At 46.8% G+C, this 10260-nt stretch overlaps 2 protein-coding genes across 2 annotated transcripts; one reads left to right on the top strand and one right to left on the bottom strand.

Moving 5' to 3' along the window:
- Nucleotides 1–6: 6 nt before the first annotated feature.
- Nucleotides 7–5442, top strand: TAF8 (TAF8 RNA polymerase II, TATA box binding protein (TBP)-associated factor, 43kDa). The gene is made up of 7 exons (XM_009327381.1): nt 7–150; nt 839–937; nt 1229–1291; nt 1753–1877; nt 2196–2343; nt 3115–3257; nt 3714–5442. The coding sequence occupies exons 1-7, from the start codon at nt 138–140 to the stop codon at nt 3855–3857; spliced, it is 735 nt and encodes a 244-aa protein (XP_009325656.1). The 5' UTR covers nt 7–137; the 3' UTR covers nt 3858–5442.
- Nucleotides 5443–7325: 1883 nt separating this feature from the next.
- On the bottom strand, nt 7326–9858 carry PIFO (primary cilia formation). The gene is made up of 6 exons (XM_009327449.1): nt 9834–9858; nt 9336–9478; nt 8904–9002; nt 8211–8344; nt 7813–7939; nt 7326–7394 (listed from the first exon to the last, which is right to left on the bottom strand). Exons 1-6 carry the CDS (start codon nt 9856–9858, stop codon nt 7326–7328), a joined length of 597 nt encoding a protein of 198 aa, XP_009325724.1.
- Nucleotides 9859–10260: the final 402 nt, after the last annotated feature.

Below are 10260 nucleotides of genomic sequence, written 5' to 3'. Positions count from 1 at the left end.
GCAGCAAGCACGCAACCACGCCCGCGGATAACTACTACCTGGCTCGGAGGAGGACCCTGCAAGTGGTGGTCAGCTCCTTGCTCACCGAAGCCGGCTTCGAGAGCGCTGAAAAGGCCGCGGTGGAGACGCTGACAGAGATGTTACAAAGCTGTGAGTGTCCAGCAAAGTCACGCTGGTCCCCTGAAGTTTCGCGTTTCTCTGTTTTCAAATTGGCCTTCGCTCTCCCATTTTTTTGTTGCGTTTTTTTATTACCTTGTGTTAATGACGTTAGCAAAAGCGGAAGGCTGGACTGGTGGCTAGAGCACAGCCCTGGAGCCGCAGGCTTCTGGGAGCGCGAGATGTTTGTCCGAACTCAGAAGTACTTATTTATCTTAGTGAATACTCATTAGATAATCATTAGGTATCCTAATAAGCTCCACATACTGAGATGCTGCCAGAATAAATAGAGAAATAACAAAGTTCCAGACATTTGGTCAGTTAAGGCCGTAGAAGTTCCTGTGTTTGGCAGCTCTGCTCCTACTCTTCCAGGTGACGTGCCTGGGATCTCTTTTTCTGAAATCAAGAGGTGATTAGGCTTTGTATTTTTTCATGCCTGTGATGCAGATTTGCCTTTTGCATTTGTGGAAAACATCTGACTCTTTGATCTTTAGTGTCTCCTTTGCACGCGCTTTAACTTCAAATACACAGGCTGTAAGACACTGGATTCCAGGAGGTATTTTTCATTCCTGGCTAAATTTGCTAAAAATTCAGGTCTCTGAAACCAGGGCTGGGCTGACACAGGTGTGTGGTCATTGTCTGAATCGAATATGTGGTGGTGTTTTTTTCCGCCCCCCCCCAGATATTTCTGAAATTGGAAGGAGCGCAAAGTCCTACTGTGAACATACAGCCAGAACACAGCCTACGCTCTCTGATATAGTGGTTACTCTAGTGGAAATGGGTGAGTAGTTGACTGGTCCCGCTAATTCCAGCTGCCTGCATTGCAGAAGATGCGGGTGTGCTGCGTCGGTACGAAAATCTGTCCCCCATGTTTCTGATGCCCACTGCTCTGAGCCTCATGCAGGCGCTCAGATATCGCTGCCGTGGATGCAGTATGAATATATGCAGAGTACGTGATTTTCTTTCTCGTGTAATTTGGAGCCCTTGGAAAAATTTTGGAGAAGCCTAAGAGAAGGGATTTTTGACAGGATAAACTCTTGGTGTGATTTCTGTTTCCTCTTTTGTATTTCAGGGTTCAATGTTGAAACGCTTCCTGCATATGCCAAGCGGTCCCAGAGGATGGTCATCACTGCCCGTATGTGGGAAATCCTTTCTCTTCTTATGTAGGAAAATTGGAAATAATTTGGCGTTCCTACCTGCTGGCATCCAGAGCTCCTGCTTTTCTGATGGATGATGCAGTCCAGCGCTCCTGGAAGTGCAGTTTGTGTTAAGGATTCCTGTAATGACTGTGTAATAGGTGAAGGAAGGTACCCTCTGCCGAAACAGTTGCCTTTGCTTCAGCATCCTCATTGCACATGAGAATCCTCAAGACGGTTTTGTTCTTCCCGTGTAGGAGAGAGGGGTCAAGTAATCCTTGTTCCCTTTTGGGATGCCAAACACAACCACCTGAAACTATTGCTCGTGGGACGTGCTCTGTCCCTTTTATAGGACCTGGAGACATGGATCACGGCTCAGTATAAGCTAGCACCTTGTCCCTAACTCTTGGCAGAACGAAGCTGGCTGATTTGTGTGTGTGCTTTTTTTTTTTAACTGTAGCTCCTGTGACAAACCAGCCCGTGACTCCCAAAGCGCTGACAGCTGGACAGAACAAGCCACATCCATCCCACATTCCTGGCCATTTCCCTGAGTTTCCAGATCCTCACACTTACATCAAGACGCCAGTGAGTGAAAAAAGACTTCTGTGCCATTTGGGGTCCGTCTGCAGTCAATGACACCAGGAGTGGTGTATAAATATTTTTACTGTTGTGCTGGTACTGTTTATCCAAAACATTGTTTCTCCTGGCTTAATATATTGCTTGTTGTTTGCGGGTTGCCCTTGCTGTAGATTTCTGGCTGATTGACATCTCATCCTGAAAATCTCTGCATGTTTAAGGTCAATGCTTGCCTGTAGCATCTGCATCCTAGTAGTGTTTTGAGGTTCAGCTCTCTGCACCGCATCCACTAACGGTGTTCCTTTTTTTCTCCTCCCTGCTCCACAGACATACCGGGAGCCAGTATCCGATTATCAAGTCCTACGGGAAAAGGCAGCATCTCAACGGCGCGACGTAGAAAGAGCTCTCACGCGTTTCATGGCTAAGACGGGAGAAACACAGAGTCTCTTCAAGGATGATGTTAGCACGTTCCCATGTGAGTTATCTAGGACACTTTGTGCTGTAAATGGCAGCTATCTAACTGAGTACACACTCTGTTAGAGTTCTTGCTACTGCAGGAGGTGAGCACTGAAGGATCACGTTGCGTTTGCCCTTCTGAGGCACTGGAAGGCAGGGAAATGAGGAATTTTCTATTTAAAACGTGGATGATAAACAGAATCAAAGCCAAATGGTAGGCTTCCACCCTCACCAAAGGCTCACTTGCTTCTGCTGGTGGAGAAAGCCTTGGCTGATAGGTGCTAAATTCAAAGCTCATCCCAATCCTGTCTCCACCCCTCTGTAACTTTTGGACAAGTAATTTCTTCTCTCTCACATTTTTGTGGTAGGCAGTGGAGGTTTTCCTGTTTCTCTGTCTGCAGAGCAGTGATGAGAATTCCCACCTTCCCAAGGCTCACTGACGGCATCGATGTCAGTGTTATCTTAGGGGGACTAAGTGATGCTGCAGCCTGTGAGATAATTGAACTTTTATGGAGGTCAGGAAGGATTTTTTGTGTCAGTATAATGCTGCGTCCTTGGCTGGAAACATAAAGGAGCCTCAGAAAATAGGAAATTGGAGACCGCCATCTTTTAGGGACAGCATATTTCATTCCTGATCCCTGGGAGCAGCAGGAAAAGAGCGTGTGTGTTTAAAACCAGGACCAGTGAAAGCGTTTGGTCTCTAAGTAACCGGTTGGCTTTGTGCTTCATAGTCTCTGACTTGAGGAGCCTTTTCCCAGCTTGCTGACTGTGTCCTTTTCCCTAACCCTAGTGATTGCTGCCAGGCCTTTCACTGTACCCTACCTGACAGCTCTTCTCCCCTCTGAGCTGGAAATGCAGCAAATGGAAGAAACGGATTCATCTGAGCAAGACGACCAGACAGACACCGAGAACCTCCCCCTGCACATGAGCACGGTACGCCCAGCCTGAGAGAGAAATGTCTCTCGGGCCTGACTTAAACGTATGAAACCTGGTTCTTTGCCTGTCTTCCCTGCAGCTGGGCAGTGTGGGTGGGAAATGGCAGAGCGGGTTGCGTTTTACCAGGTGTAAATGACTAAAGATTGTCATGGTTCTTTAACTTTCTGCGGGCTGCAATGCAAAATGAGGCTGGATCATGAGCTTTCAGTACAACCTTCATTTCAGTGTTAGGAGAGAGAGGATTGTCCTAGAATCCCACTGTTCCCGAAGGGGATCTTCTTGTGTTAGAAATCAGGAGTCCTCACCATTAATGCACCTCCTTGCGTGCTACTGTTTATCTTGGCTGTTGATTATCTGTTTTGCCCATAGGTTACGTGGTTTGAACTTCTAAGCCTTGTTTAGCCTAACTTTGATTGTTTATGCTTGTGTGTTTGTTTTTTTTTAATGTGGCAGGATGATTCAGGACCTGAAAAGGAGAATGCTTCAGTGTTACAGCAGAACACCTCCCTGTCAGGCAGTCGGAACGGGGAGGAAAATGTGATAGACAATCCCTACCTCCGGCCAGTGAAAAAGCCCAAGATCCGCAGAAAGAAGTGAGGTGTAGCCAGCTGGCTGCTCAGAGGAAGAGAAACCCGGGGGGTTCACCTCCGCTGCTGTGGGTGAGAGGCATGGAGCAAGACAGGAGAGGCAATCCGGCTGAGTGGCGGAAGCAGAAGAATGATCTCTCTCTGCCTAGTGAACTACACTCTCATCTTGGTTTGCAACGGTCCCCCTTTCCCCTCTGCTCTCCTGCTGACTTGGAATGGTCAATGGTCAATTGTCTTAAAAGCATTGAAGGCTACCGGGTTACAGATGGGAATTGTCTCGTTTACTTTGGTTTGTTCTCACTGTCGGCAGGATTTACTCTCTGAAGAGATGGGGGACACAAAGGTTCTGGCTGCTCAGTGCTTCCCAGCAGGCGCTACAGAACACAAAGGCATAATTCGTTTGTGGCTGTCTGGCAGGCTAGAAAAGAAACTTCTGCAATCGACCTTGCCTGGCCTTATAATGTAAGGAGCATGTATTAACAGAGACAGAAAAATCCCAGAGAGGTTTCTTTCTTTGGATTCTTGGCAGGTAAAAGCAAACAGACTTTTCTTTTATAAACTAAAGGCGTCTGATGTGTTGGTAAGAGAGTGAAGTGTAAATACAGAGCTAAGATGGCATTTTATTCTCACTTTTCTGACTGCAGCTGCACTTCTAACTTAAAAGCGCTAAGTGTGGTGTTTACCCTGTTCTGCTTTGAGATTATTTTTTAGCAGTATGAATGGCAAGATTTAACAGCTGCTTCAGGCTATTTTTCAGTTCTATTGTTAGTTTCAACACAGCACAACTCCTTTGAGAGTTCACACCTTCACCAGCTGTTTTGAAAGATGCTGTGCTGAAAAACTTGGAATATGGAATAAAGCTGTATTGATTGCAGTCCACGAGGCCATGCTATTGATCGCACTTTTTAATTTTGTCGGTTCTCAGATATGGGCTTTTATCAACAGAAGTTGCTCTTTTTTTTCGCCTTTATTTCTCCAGTGCAGACGACTTTATTTCAGCAGTGAAAATGACTGGTGATGGGAGTATTGTAATTGTTAGCTGGTTCTGGAGGGCTTTGCTTTAATTTTCATTCAGCCTCTACTTAAGCAAAATATGGGTTAAATTTCTTTGACAAAAGACTCCTGTAGTTTGGTCCAGTCTCCCAAGCATCTCTTCTGGATGAAAATGTGGTGCTGGGAGAGGCAGCAAAAACTGCCTGCTACTGACTGCCAGGCAGGTCATGGTTTCCTAGAGTAGTAGCTGAATGCAAAAAGGCTGTTGCAGTCACTGGGGAGGTCAGAGTTATGTGCGTACATGTTCACCTCTGTTTAGTTAAGGCACCCTCCCAGGCCTCCCTCTTCCCCTGGCACCCAGGGAGGAGGAGGATAAAAAGGAGTAATTGTTTCAGTGAGAACAGAGGTGTTCCTGCCAAACAATTTGAAATGACATCTCTAGCAAAAAAGTCCTGCATGTGCCATTGTCACTTCTGCTGGTGCCTTGGTTGTACAGAATAACAAATGTACAGAGACATTGTGTGTGTATGTATGTATATATAAAAATTTATATCTTTTTACTTGGATGAAGCATTTTTTGTAATGAGAAAATCCCTCGCTGGGTAGGGGAAAAATGTAGGACGAAAATAGTCATTTTTATGTTCATAATAAAAGAAATTTTATCTCCTACAAGCAAAACTGGCTGAGTCCTTAAAGTTTCAGGAATGGAAAAGCACCTGAATTGAGCCTGAGTGTGTTTTCAGTGGGGTGTACAAGTGGTAGGAAGTTCATGTCCTTGCCTCTGCATCTCTTCCTTTCTCCACAGCAACACTTGATAGCTGAGAAGGTTGGGAATTTTCCAACAAAAACTTTGGTTCATTAGAAATATGTTCAGTGAGGACAAAGTGCCTTTTGAAATACCATCAGTTTTGCAAAAGCTTTAGTAGAAGGTTTCGCCAATCACAGGTGCAACATGTGGTTGAGAAGAACTGCAGAATCATAGGGACTGCTTACTTTCTTTTACATCTTCTCTTACACATGTATTTTTCTCCTGATTAGAAAGCCAAGACAGATGGAGGTAAAGGATGCAATAACAGCTATGAATACAAAGGTGAAGCCTTAAACAGCCGTAAACCCCAGGTCTTAGGACAGTACAATTTCCAGTGAGTCGTACCCCCTCCTTCAAAAGATTGCACCAAAAGGGGCAACTGCGAATCAGCAAGTACCTCCCTTTTTGACAGCTGCAGCTACAAAGCAGTCTGTTGTGGTTGGGAGGGAAGGGGCCAAGGTGCCTAGGAAAGACAGGTCGTGAGCAGCTGTTGTTGTGTGTATGTGAGAGCGCTCGAAGACCGAAAGTGGGAAATTGGAAGAATGCATTTTGGTTTTATAACTGAAATTGGGCTACAGGTGGAATTGGCTACAGAAAGAGCTAAACAGACCCAGAAAATTTGCAAGCCTGCATGGTGGCTGGTAGTTATACCGAGAATGAATGTTGCCTGCTCTTAGTTTTCCCCTGAGATTGAATCAAGCTTGTGATCAGACAGATTTAAGTCTGTGTGAAGGTTTGCAAACATTTATAGAAATCCCTAGGGTCTGAGTTGTACATTACAGAAACAACTGTTGATGAATACCAGCACCTTTCTCTTTCAGACTAAATTTATTTTAGTGGCCAGATTCTTAATTAGCAGCATGTTGCTTGCTCCTTGATTAAGAATATCTTCCTCATGTCAGTAGGAAAAAGCTAGTAATGCAAACGTATGTCTTGCAGGCCATCTACTCTAGCCTGTCCCAGCGCAGCCTCTCTCCCTAGGATGTTTGCTGTGTGCTACTTTAATATAGTTGCTGGCTCTGCACAAAGCCATTATACTCTCTCTGAACATACCTGAGGGGGCAGCACAGTACCGGTGGCTGTGCCACGAACGCCCCCATGTTTCTCAGCTCTCCTCAGGCTGTGGGTGAACCCCTGGGCCTGGCCTGGAGCCTCTGTTGGAGATGAGGAGATGGTGGTGAGGCGGCCAGAGGAGGCAGGTGGCTGCTGAGGAGAAGATGGTAGTGTTCGCTCCCAGTGCTGAGGAGATGGGGCAGCAGCCGGACTGCCCTCTAGCTGCGTTAATTTGGCTGCTCTCCGGTGCCAGCGAGGGCTGGATTTTGGGGGGAAAAGCCCCCTGCGGCGAGGGAAGGCATGTCGGGGAGGGCGGTGAGGTGAGGTGTTTCCATGGTGACCCAGAGAAAATGGCCGCCAGCCCTGCCTGGGCCAAGGGGCGGAGGGAAGCAGGGCTGAGGGCTGCTGTGCACAGGACCCAGCGGCACCCAAACACCCGCGGAGGCAGCAGACACCTGACGCGATACCAGGTAAGCACAGCTAGTGGCATTTCTTTTTGAAATGGTTTTATTTGGAGAGGCTGGGTAGTGCAGATGAATGTCTTCCACGAGTGGGTGGGAAGCGGAGGCAAGGCCTGAGGTGCCCCGCTGGAAGGGGAGGACATGTGGCAGCAGCCCTGGCTCCTCAGCTGTAGTATAAACTCAGGTAGGCCACTCGGTCCCGGTGTTTCCTGAATTCTCTGTCTATGGTCAGCTAAAAGACAACTATTATCCGTTAGATATTAGCAATGACAATTGCTTCAGAAAAGTGCAGGAAGATGTGAAAAGCTGTTGAGAACCTTAACCTATGTTTTAAATCAGAAAGGTTTTCTTTTCGGCAGAGCTACGCGGGGAAGTCTGTCCTCTGGTTCTCTCACTTTGTGGATGGAGACTCCCAGAGCAAATTTCTTAATAGAAGTTTTTTTTGAAGGACTGTAACTGTTTTTGCAAACCAGCATTTTCTGATAGAAAATCGCTTTGTATCTTGTGCCCCAGGCTAGTAGAGCCACGTACCCAGCAGGCCAGTGAGGAAAGTATGACAAAACATAGTGCAAATGCGTTGAAGTCATCATATGATTTCCTTTGTCAGAAGCATTTAGCCAGGAATAACATCCCCTTATCCCTGTCCTTACCTTCTGTACCTCCATTTTTAGCATCCTCTTTGCTGGCATTGGCACTAAAGACCAGTCTGGAGACCCAAACTTCATCGGCCAAGTGATTTTTTTGTGTAATTGCTTGTCTGCTTCGTAAGTTCCAGGTCTAAAGAAAACAGGCACAAAATATCTCATTTCTGGAGCTGGTGTATGATGTTTATAATACCGGAATTTACTATCCCTACCTCAATCCATGGGAGAAATGCATGCTGTGGTATTCTAGTCATCATGCTAAGTTAAAGACTAAAGCAGGGGAGCTTTTTGAAGATAAAAAAGCATTACTGGGAACTCAGTTACCTATCTCCCATTTGTTTTCAGTATTTCTCTGCTAGTACACCTGCTTATTATTAAAAGCGTAAGAAAATGAGTTACACTACCCAGGGAAAAATTCTTTATCTGAAGGCTTATCTGGAAATCGTGGTGTCTTAATGGAAAATGGAGCATAGGCGGGCTGGCATTTTCTCTCTTTCTTCCAGAATGACTGGTACATTGCTGGGCTGGGAGTCACAGTCTGCAAGAGATAAAATTTCTATATGGAAGATTTTGTTCTGCAAACGATTCCTACATGCTCTGATCAGTAGCCACCTGGGCATTACAGACCTGCTGTTCAATGCATGCTTTGGCTACTCTGATAGTGTAAAAAAATCAGAACAAGTCAGTTATGCACACCCTACTCCTTACCCAGTTATGTCCTGTGATGTCTCTCCTAATACATTGTTATTCTAGAGAAGTTGGGCCAGAAAACAATAGCATGTTTGTTCAGGTAGTACAGCTGAGCTCCCTCCCTCATTTTGCCTCAATATGTACATTTACGTGTGTGTATGTGATACAAAGGAATGTGTATATACAAATACATGTGTGGACGTTGCCAGAGCTCAGATGATCAGTCATCAGTCTCTAGGCTCAACACCTCCCACTAGACTAATGTGTAAGGAGATCTGTAGCTACCGTATATATTAAGTTGGAGGCAGCCCCAGCAAATGTGATTGAAACTAATAGTCTATGTTGGGAACAGCCTACAAATTCTTGCAAAGCTGCAGCTCTGCCACTTTTAAGTGTGCTTTTCTTACCTGTGGCTCTGGTATGAAACGCTGAGCTGTCCTCGCTCCTATCACATAGCCTTTCTTGCTCAGTGGTTTGTTTTCCAAAGAGTATCCGAGGCTGCTTCTCTGCAATTCCAAAGCAGAAGTGTCTTACTGACGTTTTTAAGACATCATTTGCATCAGGGGAAGGGCAGAAGTACATGAGCAGCAGATGTTATTCCTATTAATTCCTCTAATTTCTCACTAACATAGAGCGCTAGGGCAGCTGGAGCTTTGAGGAGTGGTAGGTTTGGAAGGGAAGGGGAATTTCTTTTTCTAGGTATATGTAGAGACCTTGTACAATGGGTTTGCAGGGCAGGTGTGGGGGACTCCGTGCCCGGCTGGCCATGGTCCTATTGCTCCTGTATTGCGTGTCTTTTGTGAAGGAAAAGCTCGGAGCACGAAAACTGAACAACTTACCTCTTGACTCAGGTAACAGCCTGGCCCAAGCGAAGGGTCTCCCCTCATGCCTATGAGCTGGATTCCCAGCCTGTCTGGGGCGTGATGGAGAGGGAACATCTTCCGCTCTTGACATGACCCAAACGAGATCCGCTTCTGCACATCTGTGAGACCAGGAAAGGGAAATGCCAACAGTGTGATAAACCCATGCGGAGGTGACCACTTGCTGCTTTTTTTCTTTCTTAAGGGTCTGCTGCTCTCTGCCTGAGGCCAACCATCCCCTTATCTCCCAGATAGGAACTTCCCCTGACCCTGGATATTTGTGAGGGGTCTGCCCTTTGGATGCCTGTTCCCTCCTGCCGCAAAGGCTTCTTTTTCCCCAGCCTGAGCAAAGAGTAGCCTAGCAGCCCGGTTGTGGGGAGGGTTGCTGGGGAAGCCCGATGCCACTGGGGATCTGCGCGAGAAGGAAAGCCCTTGTGCCCACAGCCCCACTGGGTGCACGCACTTCGCACGGCTCACCTCTTGGCTCCCACTCCGCTGCCATGATGCCCTGCCAGACAGTCAGGATGTGTGTGTACTCCAGTTGCTATAGACACGGAGCAGGGGGTGCTGGAGGGAATGCTGGCGATGGCAGCGCCTGACGGGTGCGGGGAAAAGAGGAGGATTAATAACGTCCCTGTGGATTGCACTGTGCTGGCTCCTACACTGAGGAGCTGCTGTTTTCACACTGTAAGTCAGTAGGGGAGAGGTCTCGGGGGAAGCAGCCTATAGGTTGTGCTGCCAGGACCCTTCTCTGTTATCTCTCTTGTGACACAGCCTGATCTGCCCCGTTGTCTGCTCTCTGTCTTTTTCCCTGTGCCTGGCTGTCATGGTAGGGCAGCAAGAAACCCCTGGAAAATGCCATACCGGAATTAAGCCTGGCTTGTGGATTCCATCCTCCGACAGA

This window comes from Pygoscelis adeliae, unplaced genomic scaffold (assembly GCF_000699105.1).
Source record: "Pygoscelis adeliae isolate BGI_AS28 unplaced genomic scaffold, ASM69910v1 Scaffold197, whole genome shotgun sequence".
In the NCBI taxonomy this organism is placed as follows: Eukaryota; Metazoa; Chordata; class Aves; order Sphenisciformes; family Spheniscidae; genus Pygoscelis; species Pygoscelis adeliae.
This window is presented reverse-complemented; position numbering and strand designations above follow the sequence as displayed.

Bases quoted from the DNA above. Each gene is read 5' to 3' on its own strand.
- TAF8 (XM_009327381.1), top strand. The intron at 2,344-3,114 runs GTGAGTTATCTA...CCCTAACCCTAG, and splicing joins TGATGTTAGCACGTTCCCAT to TGATTGCTGCCAGGCCTTTC. The intron at 3,258-3,713 runs GTACGCCCAGCC...TTAATGTGGCAG, and splicing joins TCCCCCTGCACATGAGCACG to GATGATTCAGGACCTGAAAA.
- PIFO (XM_009327449.1), bottom strand. From the start codon at position 9,858: ATGGCAGCGGAGTGGGAGCCAAGAG. The intron at 9,479-9,833 runs GTGAGCCGTGCG...CTGGTCTCACAG, and splicing joins AGCGGAGTGGGAGCCAAGAG to ATGTGCAGAAGCGGATCTCG. The intron at 7,395-7,812 runs GTAAGGACAGGG...GTTGTCTTTTAG, and splicing joins TAAAAATGGAGGTACAGAAG to CTGACCATAGACAGAGAATT.